The sequence below is a fragment of the Aspergillus sclerotioniger genome (genome assembly GCF_003184525.1).
Source record: "Aspergillus sclerotioniger CBS 115572 chromosome Unknown BO94scaffold_3, whole genome shotgun sequence".
Lineage (NCBI taxonomy): Eukaryota > Fungi > Ascomycota > Eurotiomycetes > Eurotiales > Aspergillaceae > Aspergillus > Aspergillus sclerotioniger.
Genome location: NW_020290993.1, coordinates 376313 through 397682, shown reverse-complemented (window position 1 = coordinate 397682; position 21370 = coordinate 376313). Strand labels below are relative to the sequence as shown.

At 51.0% G+C, this 21370-nt stretch overlaps 7 protein-coding genes across 7 annotated transcripts; 2 read left to right on the top strand and 5 right to left on the bottom strand.

The window, feature by feature from the left end:
• The first annotated feature begins 534 nt into the window (after nt 1–534).
• Nucleotides 535–8311, top strand: BO94DRAFT_606120 (type I polyketide synthase). The gene is made up of 11 exons (XM_025616510.1): nt 535–927; nt 978–1452; nt 1508–1816; nt 1871–1995; nt 2042–2139; nt 2187–2310; nt 2364–3858; nt 3901–4039; nt 4088–6943; nt 6988–7302; nt 7350–8311. Exons 1-11 carry the CDS (start codon nt 861–863, stop codon nt 8169–8171), a joined length of 6825 nt encoding a protein of 2274 aa, XP_025471778.1. The 5' UTR covers nt 535–860; the 3' UTR covers nt 8172–8311.
• Nucleotides 8312–8739: 428 nt separating this feature from the next.
• Nucleotides 8740–9591, top strand: BO94DRAFT_581364 (dual specificity protein phosphatase family protein; the record flags this gene model as incomplete). Its single annotated transcript, XM_025615399.1, has 1 exon — nt 8740–9591. The coding sequence occupies one exon, from the start codon at nt 8740–8742 to the stop codon at nt 9589–9591; it is 852 nt and encodes a 283-aa protein (XP_025471777.1).
• Nucleotides 9592–11628: 2037 nt separating this feature from the next.
• BO94DRAFT_455987 (cytochrome P450) lies at nt 11629–13278 on the bottom strand (the record flags this gene model as incomplete). The annotated part of the gene is made up of 2 exons (XM_025607685.1): nt 11629–13003; nt 13070–13278. The coding sequence occupies 2 exons, from the start codon at nt 13276–13278 to the stop codon at nt 11629–11631; spliced, it is 1584 nt and encodes a 527-aa protein (XP_025471776.1).
• Nucleotides 13279–13587: 309 nt separating this feature from the next.
• Nucleotides 13588–15036, bottom strand: BO94DRAFT_606116 (iron-containing alcohol dehydrogenase; the record flags this gene model as incomplete). The annotated part of the gene is made up of 2 exons (XM_025616509.1): nt 13588–14624; nt 14681–15036. 2 exons carry the CDS (start codon nt 15034–15036, stop codon nt 13706–13708), a joined length of 1275 nt encoding a protein of 424 aa, XP_025471775.1. The 3' UTR covers nt 13588–13705.
• A 1340-nt stretch (nt 15037–16376) lies between these two features.
• Nucleotides 16377–17824, bottom strand: BO94DRAFT_562721 (NAD(P)-binding protein). Its single transcript, XM_025614312.1, has 4 exons — nt 17650–17824; nt 17530–17596; nt 17345–17475; nt 16377–17291 (listed from the first exon to the last, which is right to left on the bottom strand). The coding sequence occupies exons 1-4, from the start codon at nt 17713–17715 to the stop codon at nt 16578–16580; spliced, it is 978 nt and encodes a 325-aa protein (XP_025471774.1). The 5' UTR covers nt 17716–17824; the 3' UTR covers nt 16377–16577.
• Nucleotides 17825–18464: 640 nt separating this feature from the next.
• BO94DRAFT_581360 (cobalamin-independent methionine synthase II family protein) lies at nt 18465–19737 on the bottom strand (the record flags this gene model as incomplete). Its single annotated transcript, XM_025615398.1, has 2 exons — nt 18465–19432; nt 19479–19737. The coding sequence occupies 2 exons, from the start codon at nt 19735–19737 to the stop codon at nt 18465–18467; spliced, it is 1227 nt and encodes a 408-aa protein (XP_025471773.1).
• A 251-nt stretch (nt 19738–19988) lies between these two features.
• Nucleotides 19989–21169, bottom strand: BO94DRAFT_455958 (ceramidase; the record flags this gene model as incomplete). Its single annotated transcript, XM_025607682.1, has 7 exons — nt 19989–20172; nt 20229–20346; nt 20394–20678; nt 20738–20881; nt 20930–20990; nt 21058–21070; nt 21123–21169. The coding sequence occupies 7 exons, from the start codon at nt 21167–21169 to the stop codon at nt 19989–19991; spliced, it is 852 nt and encodes a 283-aa protein (XP_025471772.1).
• Between the last annotated feature and the right edge of the window lie 201 nt (nt 21170–21370).

The window sequence follows — 21370 nt, the reverse complement described above, 5'->3', positions numbered from 1 at the left end:
TGAATCCTGCTACGAACAGCTCTGGCTGACGACTACAAAAATGTGGGCAGACAGCTGTCAGCAATGCCAACCACCCGAAAAGTAGACGTGCATCATGGGACGCAAGGTATGTGACGGAAAAAGTCTCCGACTTCAGGACTGACATCAGTAGGTGGATCAGCACAGTCATCAAGGGATACTCCTAAAACTACGGGGTTATACTACACGATCACCAGGACAGGTATCGCCAGCCTTGAAAACAAGCTCGAAACCTTCCTTCTGGTGGATAGAAGCGGCGGGAGATTAGATTTATCGTTGCGCTCGATAACCCTTCAATAACATGGCCATCTTGATCCTTGAGAGGAGTCCCGAGATTGTTAGAGATCGGCATGGTCTATCCCTTGTGCTACAGTCCAGCTGGAGAAACTCTACAGTACATGAATCCCTGCTGCCTTGCGCTATTCACTAAGATGGACGTGACCGATGACATCGCTTAGTCTACCATGAAGGTGGCATTCAACGAACCAAAGAGTGATGGCCCTTAAACAACGACAGCGGACGAAAGTCTCTGACCCGAGACGGAAGGTTGTGCAACCCTCTGATATTTTACATTATCCATGATTGGGCTGCCTCGCAAGGGACTGAGTAAGGGGATGAGTGAATTCTACTAGATCCTGTTTTCCGACAGAAGAGCGTACCATCAACTTGTCCGGCTCAGCTCACTGGAAAGTACAAGAAGTCGTGATCCGAGTCTGCTATGGGGTAGTAATCGGGGAACACCAAATCCAAAATCCAGTACCCCTGCACTATCCTCTCATTTATCCTGCTAACATAGCTGCACCGGAAAACTGATTGAAAGGTCAACTCTTTACTCAGCACTGATGGACCGCACCGCAGATTCTCCCCTCGGGGACCATGCTCTAGAGCAGATTGCCATTGTAGGCATGGGTAAATATCAGCCAGTACCCATGCTTAGATGGTACATGCTGATGGAATAGCATGCCGCCTCCCTGGGGCCATCACCTCCCCCGCAAGCTTTTGGGATGCTATGGTCAATAAGAGATCTGTTCAAACCCCATCCGTGCCGAAAAGTCGGTTCAATATCGACGCGTTCTATCACGAGAATCTGAACAGACCGGGTAGTTTCGATGCCCGTGGAGGCTATTTTCTTGACGGCAGCCCTCATGACTTCGATCCAAGATTCTTCGACATGTCGCCAATTGAGGCAATGTGGCTCGACCCGCAGCAACGACGCATTCTCGAAGTTGCATACGAATGCCTTGAAAACGCCGGTATAACGCTGGACGAGGTGGCCGGAAAAAACATCGGGGTGTTTGTGGGCTGTTTTACGTCGGACTACCAGCAAATGCTTCATCGGGAACCTGATTTTCGTCATGAATATTCCGCAACCGGGACCGATCCTGGCCTGATCAGTGCGAGAGTCTGTAATGTTTTCGACTTACACGGACCAAGGTGAGTGATAGGACTGACATGATTCTAAGGTGTGAGTAGGTGACTGAAGAACCAGCGCCGTCATCAACACTGCTTGTTCATCGTCGATCACTGCGATCCACCATGCGTGCCAGACACTGCGCGCCGGAGAATGCGATGGTGTAGTTGCTGCGGGCGTGAATCTGATCATTTCAGTCGATCAACACCTCAATACCGCCAAGCTGGGGATCCTGTCTCCAACGTCCACTTGCCACACGTTTGATGCTGCCGCGGACGGATATGGCCGTGGCGAGGGGGCGGGCGCCATTTACCTGCGCAGACTCTCCGATGCAGTTCGTGATGGCAATCCAATTCGAGCAATCATTCGCGGCTCAGCCGTCAATACGTGAGAGTTCTGAGCCTGGCACTAAACGTGTGACAAGACACTAATTCAGGCTAGAAATGGAAAGGCCAAAGATCAGGGTATTACCCACCCAAGTCTCGAGGGCCAGGAGCGAGTACTTCGGACTGCTTATGAACGGGCTGGCCTGGATCCAACTGAGACGCTTTATGTTGAATGCCACGGTAAAGTGATCTGGCCTGGCTGTAATGAGGAATACTGAACTCGCAGGAACGGGCACACCCGTTGGAGACCCTATTGAAGTCCATGCCATTGCTAGAGGAATGAATGATCGACGGAGCTGCGAGCAGCCTTTGCGGCTGGGAGCAGTAAGACTTTCCTACATTGACTCATAGAACCATATTAATCCTCCAAGGTCAAAGCGAATATTGGTCATAGTGAGGCTGCATCTGGTATCTTTGCTGTGATCAAAGCAGCTATGGTCGTGGAGTCCGCTGTCATGCCAGGGGTAGCAGGGTTCAACCTGCTCAACCCAGCCAGTTTGTTACCCGTGATCGAACCCCGGAGAACAACCGTACTGACCATTTTCTAGTCAAAGAAACAGAGTGGAATGTAAAAATAAACGTGGATACTACGCCGTGGCCTGAGTGCCCACTGACTCGGCGGGTTGGTGTATCATCATTCGGCTATGCTGGCACCAACGGCCATTTGATATTGGAGGCCGGGCACTCTGGCCACGGGCAGGAAAGGTCCACAGCAGGATATACGTGTTCTTGCATTAACGAGGTTCTAGTATGTTTTACAGCCCACGACCGAGCTACCCTGGAGAGAAACATTAGGGCTCACGCGGATATCGCCGAACGGTTTTACCTTCCAGACCTGGCCTACACCCTCAATTGTCATCGGACGCACTTTTCACACAGAGCCTTCACCATCGCCCAAGACAGCGAATCGAGGGATTTCAACCTGCCGGCCTTCGAGTTCGGTTTGGCAGAAGCTCCTGCCCAGATTGCCTTTGTTTTCACGGGGCAGGGGGCCCAGTGGCTTGGAATGGGAAGGGATGCTATGTGCATCTTGCCTACATTCTCCGCAAGCATTAGGTCTCTGGACAAGTTCCTGCAGAATTTGCACCCCCCAGTAGCATGGTCCATAGAGGAGTCCTTACTAGGGAACATCGATTCGGAACGTTTGATCGAGCCCGATGTTGCACAAGCATTATGTACAGCAGTTCAGATTGCTATTGTCGACCAGCTACGGAAATGGGGGATTGTCCCATCTGCTGTGGTCGGACACTCATCTGGGGAGATAGCCGCAGCGTATGCAGCCGGTTTGTTATCTGCCTTGGACGCTTTTAAGACCGCTTTTTATCGAGGACTTGCAGTTTCACAAGAGAGTCCCCAAGGATCGATGCTTGCTGTGGGTCTCGGGGTCGAGGCGATCGAGTTCTATGTCCGTGACACGGATGTCGTAATTGCATGCGAGAATTCCGCCGAGAGCGTGACATTGAGCGGCCCAGCGAGTGCAATTCAGCAGGCCCAAACCAAGCTTGCTACTGCAGGGGTATTTGTGAGAGAGCTGACAACAGGCCGGCCTTATCACTCGCCAGCGATGAATGTCATGGGTCCAGTCTACGAACAACTTCTTACAGAGGGCACTCCGGAGAATGATTCATCTGCAACCCCACTACGACTATCGAAGGTCCCAATGGTCTCTTCTGTAACGGGACTTCAGGTCCATGAGACGGACCTTAAACCCAGATACTGGGTAGAGAATCTAACCAGCCGGGTTCGCTTCCATGCAGCGGTAACGGAGTTGTGCACCATGGAAGACCTGCAGGGATTGAATTACTTGGTTGAGATTGGACCTCATCCAGCCCTTGCTGGACCGCTGAAGCAGATCACGACGGGCAACAAGCTCACATCGCATATCAAGTACATCCCGAGCTTTGTCAGGGGATCTAATTCTTGCAATGACTTGCTGAGGACCGCCGGACGGCTGTTCCTCGCCGGATACAATGTCAGCTTGAAGGACATAACTGACGATCTATCCAACGAGCAAAGGCCTCGACTGCTGGTTGATTTGCCACCGTACCAGTGAAATTATACAAAAACATACTGGCGGGAACCAAGGGTGAGCCTGGAACAGCGTGAAGAATCAAGTCCTCGACATGATCTGTTGGGAAGGCGAGTTGCCGGCCTCTCCAATGACACTTGTGTTTGGAAAAATATTCTACGAGTTCGGGATGTGCCATGGTCGAGGGACCATCGCGTAAGTAGCGCATCTGTATCATTATGGTCTATCTAACCGCATAGGCAGGTTGGAAAGGAGCTTTTGCTGCCCGGTGCTGCGTACCTTGCCCTGGCTATTGAAGCCTTGTGGCAAATTAGCGATATGCAATTTAGCAGTAAGGGTGTCTGTTTGAAACAGGTTTCTTTCCAACAGGGGCTTGTGGTACCGGAGAGCGATCGCGGAATTGAGATAGTGACCCGATTGCTGCCTCAGAGTCAGAGTGAACCAGGCTGGTATTCGTTCACCGTCGAATCTCATCTTGACAAGCACTGGACCACCCATTGCAGTGGTTATATATCGGCAAACAAGAGACCCCCCCAAGGAGATGCGCGAATAAATGATCATATTGTCGAGACTCTCCACAACCGCACTCCGCCTAGCAGGTGGTATCTGACATTCGGCCGAGTCGGGGTTGATTATGGCCGCTCCTTTCAGTGCTTGGGAGAGGTCAGATCCAATCACCGGGACTTTGCAGCCGCGAGTAAGGTCGCCTTGAAGACAGATTGTGGCACGATGACTGGCGAGTCCAGGTACATCTTGCACCCGGGAACCATCGATACCTGCCTCCAGCTTGCCATCATCTCATTCGAGAAAGGCCGATACAATGTCATGCCATGCAGCACACTCCCGCTACGAGTTGAGGAGATGGCTATTACCTCTCCTGGGGAAGAAGAACAGGGTGATGCGTTCGCTTGGACGGACGAGTGCCAGAGCCCCTTCTTCCGCTCCAACATACAACTTTTCACCGCGCGTGGTCTCCCTATCCTGGAGTGTAAGGGGGTTAGGTTCAAGGAGCAGGAACTGAATTTGAGTAAACAGTTGACAACAGTCATTCCAGGCCAACAGTACATGCAAACCGAGTGGAAACCAGACATCGACTATACTGATGAGATTCTGAAAAATACACCATACAAATCACTTCCAGACGCCGTGGTGGAATTAATCAGGCTTATTGATCACAAGCGGCCAGTTCAAAGAGCCTTGCTCTTTGAAGAAGATGACTGTGACCTTATTGAAGCCGTGGCGTCTCAGTTGCCCGTCGGTAGCCTGACAATTGCGGAAACATCTGCAGGGAAGGTGGAAGAGGGATTGCCGGTCGCCAGGGAAAATAACATATCGATAGTCCCTGTCTCGCCGCATATTGCTGAGTGGTCATCAAGCCTGCCCACCAGTCAAGATCTTATAATTGTCAGAGACCGACAGAGCTCAGAGATGACCCAAGCCCTGCATGCTATGCTAAAACCCGGTGGTCGTCTGTTGATACTGCGAAATGGGAACATACCGGAGCACAGATGCCTTGACTGCTCTTGCAGCTTCTTCGAGCCAGTGCTAGAGCTCTCTATCTCAGGCTTCAATCTGTTGCTCTCTCCAGAGTTGAACAATGGAGAGAGCCGAGAATCGGAGAAAACATTCACAATTGTGGTCAAAGAGAACAAAGACCAGTTTCTACTTAGAGAGCTCGTGGAGGAGCTAGACGATCAGATAGAGACGGTGAATTTGGAGGATCTCTGCGATCTTGGTAATGTGCCTCATGGACGCATAGCCATCTTCGATGTGGATGGAAGTATTCTCACTGACCTTACCGAGGCGCAGTTTGATGTGGTCAAGAAATTAGCCCTATCCGAGGGAAATGCTTTTATCTGGGTTACCTTCGGGGTTCACCAAGGCCGCACTGTCGAAGGCGGGTTGAGTTTGGGATTTCTGCGTGGAATCAGATCTGAGCATCCCGCAGCTCAGATTGTATCATTAGATGTGGACTGGGAAGAGACGGCTCCGAACATTGGGCGGGCTATGACAGCAGCCCTGGGAGTCGCAGCTCCTCGGTCTTTGGGTTCTGAGACGGAGTTCTGGCTTCACAATGGTGTCCTGCACATTAGCAGAATAACTTCATGGGCATGCCCGGGTACATCCCGCGACCGACAGACTGTTGAGCTGCCGTTAAATACGCCATTGAAGAGCGAGTATATCAACGGGGTGTTGGTTTTTAAAGCCGATGAGGAAGTTCAAAGGGGCCTCGAAGCGGATGAGATGTGTGTCCAGGTGGAGATGACCGAGTTCCAGGCTACTCAACACCGCACCGAGCAGCCTGTGATTGTGGTCGGTCGCTCTCTGGATAACGACAACGAATCTACACCACGGGTAGTGACCTTTGCAACCCAGAATGGATACTCCACCATTGTGAGGGCAAGGAGAGATGCGTGCTTAGCTTGTGAAGACCTTGGCCCAGCACTTCTGTGCGCCACCCTTCCCTCCTTATGTAAGGTCCTTATTTCGATGGAGTGGCTGGGACGAGCTCAGAAGAATGACCACATTGTGCTTTTGCACATGCCGCTACCATTTGTGCAATTGGCGGCACTGCTCTGCCAGGACCTGGGAGTCCAACTTACTGTTGTTGTAGAGGCACCTGAAGAGAGAGCCCGATTTCATCGAGACTCCCTACTTGGCTCTGTCTCGATTATCGTGGTTCAAGACCCATCTGTATATTGCAAGACAGCCCTTGTCAAAGGTACGGGCAAACCGTCATTGGTTATTTCGGAATCCTTGTGGGCTCTTGCTCGGGAGGCATGGAAATGCATATCGACGGCAGGTCGATTTGTCTTATGCGATGGAGAGGTGGGAGGGACCCTTGATCCAACGCCTTTTACCAGAGGTGCTTCTTTCCTAACTATGGGTTATGATCCCCTTGCTCTAAGACCGGAGGGGGCGGTTGAGGTGTTACAGGAAGGACTGGAATTCATCAGGCAGAACAAGGACATCTGGCCGTCCGGTGCACAGGTGTACAGCATTGACCAACTGCCTTCTCTGTCCAGCAGCGAACTGTTTGTCCGTTCAGATAACGAAGGTAGGGCGGTGCAATTTCGATATGGCGAAAGCACTATCCAAGTAAGTAGATTATATTCTCATGGTCCCCTGTCTAACAAAACCAGGTTCAATCGTCAGTTAGCCGCGTTTGGCTTTCTTCAGAGGCAGTATACCTGCTGGTTGGAGGGCTTGGCGGAATTGGCAGCAGTCTTGCTCGTTGGATGGTCGAGCGAGGCTGTCGACATTTCGTCTTCGTGTCACGCTCTGGTATGAAACGGCCAAAGGCAGCGGAGACTGTCAAGTGGATTGAGAGAACTGGTGCGTCGGTACAAGTCTTTCAGGCCGACGCTGGCAACGAGGCGGATATGAGGGCCATTGTCGCTCGCGTGACGAAGAAACATCAAATCCGCGGCGTGGTGCATGCTGCAATGGTGCTGCAGGTAAGCACACCCACATCATCCCCGTTTATCTTATTAATGGTGTCTAGGATGGCATGTTGCATGGAATGACGACAGCACAGTACAGCGCTGCCGTCACTGCCAAGCTTAAAATCGCCCAGGTCCTTCACTCTGTTCTTTCAAGCACCCCCTTGGACTTTTTCATTATGACCAGCTCGATCTCAGCTACTGTAGGCACTCCGGGCCAGACCAACTACAATGCCGGCAACAGCTTCTTGGATGCTTTTGCAAGATATCGTCGGTCTCTTGGGATACCGGCCTGCTCTTTAGCGCTGTCTATGCTTCTAGACGTCGGGGTCGTGGCGGAAAACGAGAGTATTGAGGACTATCTTCTCCAATTGGGGTTTTATGGGATTGACGAGATAGAGATGCTAGAGGGGCTTGAAATTGCCATGTCTCCCAGCAGTCCCAGCCATATTATCCTGGGGCTTGATCCCTGTCGTCTGCACCAGTCTGCCACGCGCATGTTTTGTCATGGAGATGCTCGTCTGCGTGGGGTGCAACGAGACCTGGATCTCTTGCAAGTGTCATTGCCTTCCGCCAAGGGCATTACTGGGCCGCAGGTTACCAAAGACTCGCAGGATTATGAAACATGGGTGGCGTCTGTTGGTGAACAGATTATGCAGAAATGTGCTGATGTGCTGGGGCGTGATATTGCGGAGATTGAATTCGAGCGAGGGTCAATAGCCTCGTATGGTCTGGACAGTGTGATCAGTGTGGAACTGCAACAGTGGCTGATTGCAGAATTTGGGTTGGAATTGAGCTTCCATGCATTCACTGCACCTGATCTGACCTTTAAAGTGCTCACGGAACGAGCCATCCGTTATTTGAGTGGTTTTAACCAGACATGACCTGCATGCCAAGGAAGTGATGAGTATGACTGAATAACATGTTCACATATACTGGGTTGGTAAATTTAAGTACCATGCCAGATGTCGTCCATGAGACTAATCTAGCATTCTAGAGAATAGATCTTTATTTCCATGAAGCACCATATGTATCCCTAACCTCTGGAAGTTTCCAACTCGACTAAAAGAGATATTACCCAGTCCCAGAAATGACTAGAATGATGTATTGTCCCTAAAATCTACCTGACATCATAAAAGCATCACTCGGATTCAGGATCCTTCTACAATTTCCTCCCTACTTCAAACCCCGACCCACCTCGTATACTGCATCCTCCCACACCGACCCTCACACGATATCTTCCCCATTTCACTGCCCATCATGACCCGTCACTTTCCTACCACTACCCGTGCACACCCACGTGATACTCAGCGTATCACTCTATGCTTCCCAGGCTCCTTTCTGTTTCCTCACATCTCACCTCACCCTCCCATCCACCAAACACACTCACCTTCATCTTCTACTATCTCTCCACCATCACCACCACTACTATCACAATTAACCCTCAGAGCCATGACCTTCTCACCAACCACCACCACCAACACCAACCCCAACCCCAACCTCAACCTCACCAACACACCCACCACCACCACCACTACAACCACCAATCTCAACCCAACCCCCAAACCCTCCCGCCTCCCCCGAATCACCCCCATCCTCCCCGGCCTCTACCTCGGCAACCTCCCCGCCCTCCAAACCCCCACCCTCCTGCACGAACACAACATCACCGCCATCGTCTCCCTCACCACCTCCCCCTGGGTGCAAGACCCGACTCTCCTCCTGGAAATCGGCATCCCATCATCTCACCATAAATGTCTCCCCGTTCTGGACTCCCTCGTCCAGGACCTCCTACGTCATATGTCTGAGATCTGTGAATTTATCGACGAGATGGCGTGTCCGGAGCTACGAGCTTGCACTACATTGCCGAATACCAACAAGGATGTGGATGAGAAAGCGGTGGTGACGGGACCAGCTGAGCCTGAAACCAATGTGAGCGGGGAATGGGGCGTCCTCGTGCATTGTGATTTCGGCCGATCTCGATCCGCGACGATCATCATTGCGTACTTGATGCGGAAGTTCAAGATTAGTGTGGATGAGGCGTTGGGGTTTGTGTTGGCCAGACAGAAGGTTAAGCCTAACAAGAGCTTTTTGGGACAGTTGGGGGTTTGGGGGGAGGTGGGGTATGAGGTTTGGGTGGGTGAGAATGACGATGATGATGATGGGAATATGTATGCGTTTGAGGATAGTGATGGAGAGTGGGAACGGGGGAAGGGGAACGGGAAGGGGAAGAAGGTGCCGAAGAAGGCGTATGGGGAGTATTTGCTTGATAGGTCGGAGAGGTTGTGGGAGATGGGGTTTATGTGAGTGATTTTCTTTTCCTTGTGGAGGTTGTTTAACAAGAGGCTAATGGGAGAATATGTAGCAGACGCATGTTATGATGGTGTGGGCTGCAGTCGGCATATCTGGCGGTCACTTGCTTTTATTTTATTTGCTTTGCTGTATCTCTTTTCTTCTTTTCTAATTGCGAAGATATCATAAAAGGGGAGTATAATACTTACCTAACTAGCTAGATACCCGCTGTCAAGAACTATATACACAGTCTTGCTTTCACTTGAGCTACCATGTTTCCGTCAGAGTCAATTCAACTATCAGGAAGAACCCAATCAGCACACTTTATCCCTTACCTAGGGAAGAATAATGAGTGGGATTTCAAGAGGCTAGGTTAGTACTTGTTTGGCGTGATGTGGGTGGATTGAAAATATGAAAAACAATCCCATTTTATATTTCTCCGAATAGTTCACTAAACCCCCCTTCTCCATCAAAGACAGTGAAAAATTAATTAATCCCTCTTCAACCCTACCCTGCCCGTCCCCCTGAGCCCCCAGAATCCCACACCCGTACAAAAAACCATCACCCCAAACATAGTCCAGAAACTAGCCCGGTAGCCATCCATCAGAGCCTTGACTTCCTCGGAAAGAGAAGTCTGGCTTGGGTTTAAGGATGAGTCAAAAGAAGGAAGAGGCGCCCTCCAGGAACAAACATGTGGAGTCCTCGCACCCGACCCGCCTATAGGAAAAGCTTACTCGAACATGCACACGAGTCTTCTCTCAGTCTCCTATTGGTTGGAGAGACGTTTATCATTGTGATAGGGCTCCTCACAACATGGAGTTGGAGTTCGTATCCGGGAGAAACTGGCCGTAGTTGAGTCTTCATATTTCGTAGTCGTCACAGGCAACTGAAGATGATCTGGATTCATCCACCCACGGCAAAGATCTGAGAACAACAACAGTCCTAACAAGCTTCATCCTTGCGCGCCACCACCAACAACTCTCGAAACCTGCTACTTCCCATCCCAGCCAGATCTCTTGGATTCCCGTCCTCGACAATACTCCCTCTGTCCAACAAGAGAACCCGGTCAAAGGCCAAGACTACATCTAGCCGATGTGAGACCATAATGATGGTGTATCCAGCAAATTCTCTGTCAATAACTTTCCACAATGCACGGTCTGTCTCCAAGTCGACATTGGAACTTATTTCATCCAATAGCAAGATGCCTCCTAGCTCTGGGGTCTGGTGCGACTGTGCCTCAGCGTGCTGTCGGGAGCGGATGCGCCTCCTCAAAACCGTACGGGCAATGCTAAACAATTGCTTCTGGCCTTGACTGAGCCTACCGGGGCTTAACCCCGCTGATAGTCCACCCTGCTTCTGAACCAATGATCATAGGTCTAAAACTTGCCAGGAGCAGATCCAGGCGACCATGGAAAATGAGACCATAAATAGGCCGGTGGCCGCGTTTCTTGTTTCATCGTGCAATCATAATGAACAGGGGGCACTTTTGAGCATAAGCCACCAAAGTACGAATCAATCTTCCTTGCCAGTGGACAGGTTGGACGCCGATCCTTATTGGACTTCTGGTTAGTGGCGAGATCTTTCCGTCTTTTTCGAGAAGGCGTCATCGATTGGACCAGCCCAGTGAGCTGTTGAAAGGCTTATTCGCATGTAAGAGTGTGGAGCTTGGACGCAGCCAAGATCTATTACTGAGGCTTATCCGAAGGAAGGCAGCATTCCGTACGTCCCCTTCAATCTGTAGCGCCTGCGAGCTGCTCGACCAGAGGGGTGATCGATCCAGCGGCCAAAATTCGGCCAGTCTAGGTCCGAGGTGGAGTTGTCCTAGCAAGTCATTGGCGCGGTCACGCTGGATAGGTAGCTAGGAACAAGCCCAGGTCTAGATTGAGTCAAGGCATGATCCACAAATAGCATGCCGCCAATAAAGAAAAGATGAAGTGTGCCATAAGGGGTGATCCTTAAGCACTAGTTGAAGCCCAACCAGGGGTGGGCTAAGAAGTACCGTCCTAGGCGGTACTCCGATCTAAAATGTGGTTACCTAGATATTCCGGGTTATCACCAGCCCTCCAAGGGAGTAACCTTGACAAGAAGTCCATTCGCCGGTCTAGCTGTCACAGACCGGGTGACTTTCATGTTCCTTTCATCTAAAAGCTGTTCATCTTTCAATTCAAATTCGAATCTTCCTACCAAAGCAGCCAGCAGAATGGCAAATTGGGCCTTTGCAAAGGATCGTCCGATGCAGCTTCGGGGCCCGTGAAGAAAGGTCATCGTAGCATAATTACTTCGGTCATCAGATGCCATCCACCGATCGGGATTGAACTCCCGCGCATCTAGGCCCCATAGGTTTGCATCTCGGTTTGTGGCACGAGGGACTAGCATTATCTTCGTCCCCTTGGGCACCGGCTGGGCTAGGATCGTGGTGTCAATCGCCGCCTCGCGAACTGTGAGCGGGACAGGGGAGAAATAGCGCAGGACCTCGTCACACACAGCATTGAGGTGGACCATGGTATCAATATTGTGGCTTGTGAAGTTGCTCGCGTAGTTATCAGGGCTCGGGAGCCTTTCACGGATTTCGCGACGAAGTGTTGTCTGGACACCGGGATGCACGCAGAGCGAGTAGATAGCCCAAGTGATGGCCGTTGCCGTTGTCTCATGACCCGCCGCCAAGAAGGTCATAAGTTGATCAATGAGGTGGTCTTCGCTGAAGCCCCCGTTTTGAAGTGCAACGCTGAGGATGTTTCGATTGTCAAGGGCGCCACTATCTCGAAGATGCTCAGATTCCTGACGGATGAGCTCTGCACATACTCCACGAATCGTTCGGGCTGCGTCCTGGATATCTTTATTGCGTCGAAGCGGCAGCCAATCCACCAGCCAACCGGGAAAGAAGAGACGCAAGATGGCAAGAAAAATGCTTCTTTTGGAGGAATGGAAAACCAAACTGTACGCCCGCATCAGGCCCGTGTTAGGGTCGCGAACTGCACCAAAGTCTCGACCCATGCCCGCAATGCCAATCATGTCTAGCGTTGCTCGACTGGCCCACTCAGCGATATCAAGAATCCCGGTGGTGACCGGGGTGGACCTATTCGCCCTCTGAGCCGTGAGTTGTTCTGCACTTGACAGATGATCGGTCATCGTGGCAACCACCTCCCGTGACTTGTCCCAAAACACCGCATACAGGTTCTTGATGTGACGGAACGAGAAGGCAGGTGCAAGTATCTTTCTCTGGGTTTGATGCTCGTTCCCCTCCGCTAATAAGAGCCCTACGCCTAGCACCTGTTTGAGCTCGTTGACTAACCAACGGGGCTTTTTGAAGTCGTAGCACTTGGTCGTCAGAACTTCCGCGAAAGCCTCGGGGGAAGTCACCAATAGCCGGTCGGAATTTAGCAACGTCCGGTAACGAATGAGTCCATTGTTCGGAATGGAATTGACCCTGTATATCCCACTACTGATCAGCATCAGCCAGAGCGGACGAGGAGTTGTGAGATAACTACTGTACCAGTCACATTGGGGTCTTCCGCGGGGCTCGGTATAAAGTCGGAGGCGTTGATTCAAGCTCCAGACCCCGCCATTAGGTGATGGCAGATGTCGCAGCGGGGAACAGAAGTTGGGCCATATAAAGCGGGACCAAGTGACCCACGCCAGGAGAAGCAGTAGGGGGGTTTGGTACCAAGAGGAGACGTCAGAAGATAGACTGATCCCCGCCATCGGCATATGCAACAATAATACCGCTAGTCGCACTTAAACAGATACCAAGAGGCGTGGATACAGCGAGGGCGTATGAGTGAGGGGGAGAGAAAGGGGTTGTCTTCCTCCCGGCGTATCAAGCGTGTTTATGTTGTTTGTTGTTGGGCTTGGTACCCGATTGATCCCTGCAACTTGCCTGAGTCCGCAGTCAGAAACATACTAGTACGAGGTGGAGATTGGCCAATCATCCAGCCACCCACTAATCCAGTGCCCGTAATCTCACACCTGGGACGGATTGGACACTCGATCGGTCTAGAGGAGAAATGATTACTTCAAGATTCAAACTGAGGTGACCGATAATTCTGGAAAGCGTAATACATAAGAGTGCTTGCTGGCCACAGTCAGCGTCGGTGACACGACTCAGTGGAATTATATGTGCTGTGACACCCTACGCACTATCGCCTTGAGCTCCCACCTCTACGAACTCCAGTATTTCCACAACTTGCGCAGGACTCGTCAACGGCATCGGATTCTGTTGGCAGCACCAATCATTCATGCTCCTTTCCGCAACCTGCAAGAACTTCTCCCTGCCGATACCTACCTCGGCCAAGCTTCGGGGTAGACCCAGCGCTCGGATGATCCGATCCAACACCTGACTAAGGTCCGCTGTGTCTTCCTTTAGACCCCGGTTCAGGAGGACCTTGGCGATTATAGGTTCGGACCAGAAGGCTTCGTTGAGTAAGGTTTTCTGTTGGGCTTGGACGGCAGGCTTGTTGAACTTGGCTACAGCGGGCATAATGATCGCGCTGGTTTCACCGTGGCTAACGCCCAGAGCACCGAGTTGATGACCAATTCCATGGCTTGCGCCGGCTGGACCGTGATAAAAGAATGAGCTTTTAATGGCTAGCATGCTCCCCTCTTGTGCCGATAATCGGGCTTCCAGATTGTGAGGGGAGTCGATGGTGTGTAGGAGTGCGGGGAGGAGTAATCGGATGGCGCGCACTGCGCAGTCTTGTGCTTCGACATTGGCGCGTGAGCCGCCTGCGTAGGATTCAACGCAGTGGTCGAGGGCTCGGATCCCTGTGCCTATCCATGTTCGGAGGGGTGTGGAGGTGGTTAGGACTGGGTCCCAGATGATTAGGGACGGTCCGGGGGCAGTGCGATCATAGACCAGGTACTTGTGAAAAGTTGTGGGATCAACACCTGCGGCGATTGGGAGGTTGAATTCCCCGCCGGAGAGTGTGGTTGGTATGCATATGATCTTTAGTAGGTTTGACTCGCGGTTAGGTTCCCAGGAAGGAAGGGATCCTTTGAATTGTATGCCCTCCTGCGTTTCGGATATCAAGGCATCCATAGTTGTTATTCCCCTGGAATTTGCCTGGTTAGGGATTAGATGCGCGGATGTATTTTGCAGTGAGTGCACCTTACAAAAACCACTATCTTTGCTGCATCAATTAAAGTTCCACCTCCTACGGCGATTAGGCAGTCTGCCCGGCATGCTTTCACTTGGGCTGCAAGCTCGAGGACTTCGGTCAGCAGCGTGTGTGGCTGCATTCCCTGGCGTGTTCCAACTACCATAGGCCCCAAAGCATTCTCCAGGCGAGTCAGGGCATCTGTCTGGCGACTGAGAGACCCACTTGCTACCACGAATGCCTTGCTGCAACCGAGAGTAGATGTGAGATGCTTGGCACAGGCTTCTTCAAATGGAAGACCATGACTGACAATTGGGAAGGTCGAGCCGGGTAAATAAGAAACAATGGTCTCGGTGCTTTTTTCCATCTTGATTGATTGTTCGGGTAGAATTGGGGGCGTGTTCTGGGGTCGATTGTGATTTATAGCATTGGATGCCTATTCTCACACGTGTAATTCTGTAAAGGCTAATGCAGTTCTTGTCAGCACAGTATTAAATGTTTCCGGTCGCGTTTGGCAACTGGTCCTACCTTCTACTGTCACATACGTTGTACAAGAAATGCTCCTCCACCGTCGCATCGTACAAATCTTGGCGCTTCTGTAGCACAGTGCAGAAGGACCTAGCCAACTAGGGACCCATCAAAGGATACAAAATTGCACTCTTTCTTCCAAACGAGCTTGAGTTCGTCGGGGCCTTTCTCTCTTGGTCCGTCTGCTGGCCCTAACCGCTCCATGAAAGTTGCAGTGCGGAGGGAGGAATATTAGGAATACTCCGTTGGTTGCGTACACGTCTTCTGGTCAGTATAGGAGAAGCAGGCTCTGGTTACCTGCGGACCAGAGGGAGTCAAGCTATACTTCGAAAGGGAACAAGGCATCATCGACAAGAAGGCAGATGTCGCTAGGGAAGTGCCAATATCCCAATCAAGCAAAATTAACCCCGGGGGTAAGACGCTCCTCCTATTCCCCAGTCGCACCATAGGAGGACCGAAACCTATCACTCTCGGTCATGAGGACCTCCTCATTGCGATGCTTTCCATGATTGACGCCCATGGGTTGCTTCTATAGATGGGCGTTGTTCCATATAATCGGTCTGGAAGGTTATCTGATGCCCTGCGAGACACTAGTGTGTTGGCCAACGAACTAGGTGCTATAGGAAAGTTGTGTATTTGTGCAAAGAGTATCTGGTCCCGTAGATAATTCTGCGGTGAACAAAGCAACTTTTTTAGCTGGTAGATTCATCCGCACTAACGATATTGGGGTCATCAAGGAGGATGCGTATTTGCAAATTAACTGAGAGAACCAAACAGGTTATCAACAACCCGGGAGGGGGGTGGGGAGATCAGTTCCAGTGCTATGAGAATGAGCCTGCTCTGTTGTCGATTGGAAAAAGAGAGGGAATCATCGTGCTTTCGGACTCTTGACAAAAGGTACGGAGAAGACACGAATAAAGGTCCCGAAGTGGTCATATATTCTGACCCTTGCTCAGTCGACTATTTGGTCCGATGGGTGGAGTTGCTGTGATTGTTGAGTCTGGGAAAGAGGTTACTTCCCACATGTGGGGCCAGGCGGCGATTTCCAAACCCCAAAATATCCAAGACATTCGCTCATGTTTACTCCACTGGCAATAGAAGTAACTTGTCTCCCACCACTGATATGCCTATGCCACCAAAATCTCATAGTCGATACGATTCCTACCAACAGACGTATCTACCCATTTGAATAAATAAATTTGACAAGAGAACAGACCTCATGTCAAAGACTAGTCTTCTCAAATTAGGCATGAGATCACAACAACTCCATAGAACAGAATACACGAGGTAGTGAAGTATTAGCAAATTCAATGCTACCCAGCAGTGGGCCGAGGGCATAAATGAAAACATCCAGCATTCAAGGCTTTATGGCAGTCCATTCTATTGCGATCGCTGATGATGCCTTGCGACCTTCCAGTCCCAATACGTGCCTATAAGTGGCCAGACCAGCGAGATAATCAAGCCCATGCACCAGTCCAACAAGGGAGAGTCCCGCGGACTTGGTCCTCGCATGTTATTCAGGAGTAACCGGGTCTGCAAATCAGTTGGGATAAAGTAGCACCCGGTATCCAGCCCCGCGAGGATTCGTTGGGCGACATCTCGAGCTGTTAGTCCACCCTCATCATTCATTGTACCTTCGAGCTCTTTGCACAGGTCCGGCTTGCGGGTTTGTTCTCTGTAGAAGTTGTCCGTATAGATCGTCCCTGGAAAGCTACAATGAATTCGTATGGACCCGGAGGGAGAGTACATGAGACTTTCCTGTCTGAGAGTATCGGCCAAGGCTCTAATTGCTGCTTTTGATGGCGAGTACGCGGCGTATCCTGGGACCGCCACCAACGCAGCCGTAGAGGCAGTGAAGACAATATGACGGGGTTCCTGAGCATGACTGCGCCCTCCTTCAAGCTCAAGATCGGTCTTCCATACCTTCATGACAGCGTGGGTTATGTATGCGGAAGTGAGATAATTCTTTTCCATGCAGCTTTGGATAGAGGTCGCAGAAATATCAGCAAAGTACCCAACCTCCTCGTCTGTGCCGCCTGCGGTGCAGAAGAGCGCGGATATGTGCTTTTCGAACCCGTTGACGAATTTTGACACCTATTGACGGCATTCTTAGCCCACACCTTTATTTTGATTATTGTACCACTGACCTCTTCGCTGTTTGTAAGGTCCAAGCTTTGGATACCTAGGACCTGTTGCTCGTGCACTTTAGCCGCTTCCATGTCTCTCGCAATCCTCTCCAAGGCATCATAGGAGCGCGCAATTGCTGTCACATGTGCTCCTATTATCAAACGGTCAATGCGTATCGTGTCAGCCACAACATCCAGCTAAGTACCTCTTTCCACCAGTGCTAAGCAGATTTCCCTTCCTAGTCCTTTGGAGCCGCCTGCCACGAGGACATACTGAGTTGTATCAGTCTCACGGCCAGAATGTGACAGCGAGCGCGATACGATACCTTCCCCTGCATGTCGAACAGGTTGTTGCTCCTGGGCACCAAACGGGCCGCTACTGCGGAGAACATGGCCTTCCAAAGTTTTTCGCTAGTATTGGGAAGTCAGAATGATAGAATTAAGCTTATTGGAGGAATGGTACGTTCCAAATTCCTTTCGGTCTTCACCCGGAGCGTGACCGTGGATGTGGTTGAGACTAGCGGGTGGAGGGGCCGCGTGGGCGTGACTCTTTCGCCGACCGAGAACGGGAAGCCGACCGGAGTTCCCCTTTCGGCCTCTTAGCATCAACAAATGTTCTTGGATTGACGTCCCCACCTCTAGTAACCTTTTCTCTCGGTCTCTAGGATTTCCCACCAATACCTCCATTACAGCCCCAGATTTGTCAGCCTCTACGTTGAGCTCAGGGACACGCCGAGTCTCAAAAGTATATTTGCTCTGGCTGGTACCACTTTCGACAGCTACCTTCGATAGACCTTCAAGATCCAGCAGGTACTCTCTTCAAGATCATATCTGCAGAAACAGCGATACTTCAGCTGTGTTGACCTTGCACGTCTGGCCTAACGGCGAATTCATCGCCCATTTGAATATTTCCACCCAATTAGCAACACACGGCATTCACAGCAGGTTACTTAATGGCACGGTAAAACGAGCTACAGAGCAAAAGGTCAGTTGTCTCTGGATAAACTCTCCACAACTTCATATATACATCATCATGGTTGTAACTGATATGGTACGTCTGTTGAATACATGTCATTTCACATCATCATATTTCCGTCATGTTGAAACGCCAGAAATTAATCATCTCAACTCAACCCTTCGCTTAGGGTTGTCCCCAGATTTCATCTGCAATCTGCCGGGTCAAAGCAAGCTTGTTCTTCTCATCTTCCACGCTGAGAGGATATCCACTTTCGTGGGTGCTGAATCCGCACTGAGGACTGATGCAGATCCGGTTCAGTGCCTCCTCGCGCGTCTCCCCACTGCCGGCGCTCACGAAATCAGCGGCCTTGTAGATACGCTCCTTCATGGCTTCCTTGTCCTCCAGCTCCCGAAGCTTGGTGCTAATGACACCAACAACGACGTTCTTGTTCTTGGGCAGAAACTTGAGCGGCTCGAAGCCACCTGCCCGCTCCGTGTCGTACTCGAGGTAGAAGGTGTTCATATTCAGGTTCTCAAACAGCTCCTTGGCAATGATATCGTACGATCCTTCCGCAAAGTGTCGACCACCGATGAAGTTGCCCCGGCACAAATGAATACCGGTGTGCATGTCGGCAGGGATCTTGCTCAGGCAGTCGTTGTACAGCTGGATGTAGGCATCCAGCAGATCCTCGACGGTGCCGGTGTTGTCCTTGTCGTCTTCCCAGCCCTGGCGGAACTCCTTGGAGCAGAAGTACGCCATGCCGGGGTCGTCAAACTGGACGTTTCTCAACCCAGCCTTGTAAAGTGCATCCAGCTCGGCCTGATACACCTTGGTCACATCTTGGAAGTACTCTGTGTCGTTGGCGTAAGCCTCGGGCGTATAAGCCTTACCCTGCTTGTAACGCATGTGGAACCACGCGGGAGTGATCATAGTCAGCTTGATGTTGCCCCACTCGCTCTCGGGCAGAGCCTGCTGGACCAGCTTCAGCTCGTGCATGTTCGACAGCGACTTCTCTGGGTTCCAGGAGAGCTTGGACCCAGCGATCACCGAGTCGCCGGGCATGACCTTACGGTCTTTTTCGATCAGACTGACCACGTCGGGGTGGTAGAGTCTGAACATCGAAGCCTCGGCGTCTTGCAAACGAATTGTTCCTGGTACCTGTTAGCAGTGGCAACAATCCAAACGATGACATCATACCCTCGAACTCATCCCACATTTGTCCCCAGAAACGAGTCCGGTTGTACTCTCCGGAGGTGACGGCCTTGTAGCCCAGCTCCTGCTGCAACTTGACCACATCACGGACAGTCTCCTCCTCCACGGCGTGCAAACCGGCAGCTTCTTCAGAGATGCCTGTGTCACGGATCTTCTCACGAACAGCAAGCAGGTTGTCCGGACGGAGCAAGGACCCCATATGTTCGGCCCTGAAGGGCGGAGCACTAAGCAATTGGTTGGCCATGATGTCTTGAGAGGTTGTGTGTTTAGAGAGAATAATTCTGGACATTCTTTTAGGTCCCTGGATGGCAAAAGCTCCCACACTTTGGAACTAAAATGTGGGGCTTCGGCAATACGTGCAGATGTGGGGTCTGCAACTACCGAAAGCTAATTCAGCGTCGCTATCTGTAAACGATTGGAAGAATATTCTTCCCTGCGGGCTTCCCCATGTGGGGTCGATCTTGCATACATGAACCATCCACATGATCTGCTCCTTCAGTCCGACTTGGACCCGGATTTTACGCCTGCTGAGGACCCCTTTCCTGCAAACATAGATTGCGCTGCCCAGGGTGCAGGCCAGGCGAATGACCCTTGGATATCTTCAGGGTCCTCACTGCACAGCAAATGATCCACCACCGCGATGAAGATGTACGCGCCGACTCCAGTGAAGATATGCCACCTGTCATACACCATTAGCTTTTCTTCAAGGGATAAAATAACACAACAATAACATACCATCCATGAAGTTCCAGCAGAAAAGCCCACGGCAGACCGATTGCATGTCGTGTGCTTCTCAGCAACCCACATATCCACCCATCGGCCAGCCAAACGGCGAATCCTAGCTCGAAAATAACTATATCGAGTTAGGATCATCTATATCTAAACAGAGTGATATCATACCAGCACCAAACCGCACCATCCCCCAAACCTGCCTCCGTGCCGCTGAATCCTTTGGCGTCCGGGTAGTAATAAGCTGCATCGTACGGACCCCGATGACAGTCACACTAACCACAAAAGCCACAGAATGTAGAATCAACTCATCCGTGATCACATGGACGGCAACGAGGCCTAACAAACTCAAGCTAAGGAGTACCCCCACAAGTACTGATGTCCTGCGAGAAGCATTGACAGTCATGACGCGATGGAGGACAGGTGTCGTCGTAAGAAGCATAGACACATCATCCACTACACCTCGAACCATTAACAATACACCCCAACCCAAACCCCACCGGAAGAAAACTCACTCATCTGGGTATGATACTTAAGGTTCATATGAAAAGCCGCGGAAGCTATACCAACGCCCATCAGCCCCCAATATGGGAGAACACGGGAGACATCGGTATTTGATTTTCGTCGGAGATAGCTGATGCCATAGATCGCATAGAACACTGCCTCTTCGTTAGTTTCTTCCGTCACAATATAGAATCGCAACGCACCATAGACAAGATTCGTCAGAGTATTAATGAACTCGGCAATATATCTCGTCACTAGATAATCCTATTTCCGGAAGAGAAGAATTAATATCAACCCCAATCATACCCCACGTTGAATCTATACCACCTACCTCCTCACAAAAGCTTTACTAATTAGCAATCTCAGACCTAAACCAAGGGGTGGTGGTATACTAACTTGGCATTCGAAGTCGTCGCACCCCAAAACGAGCTGTGAGAATCCATCTTGAACCCAACACATACCCAGAGAAAAATCATCCCGTGGCGGACGCGACGCGGGTCATGTACGATTTATAAACAACCCCAAGCGGATCGATTAGGCATTAGCAGATACTAGCTCATGCATCACCACCACCCTATGAATCCTGACCCCCACCATTCGGATCCGACGGCATCCCGATGATCCCGTCCCTGTCATTGCATCTC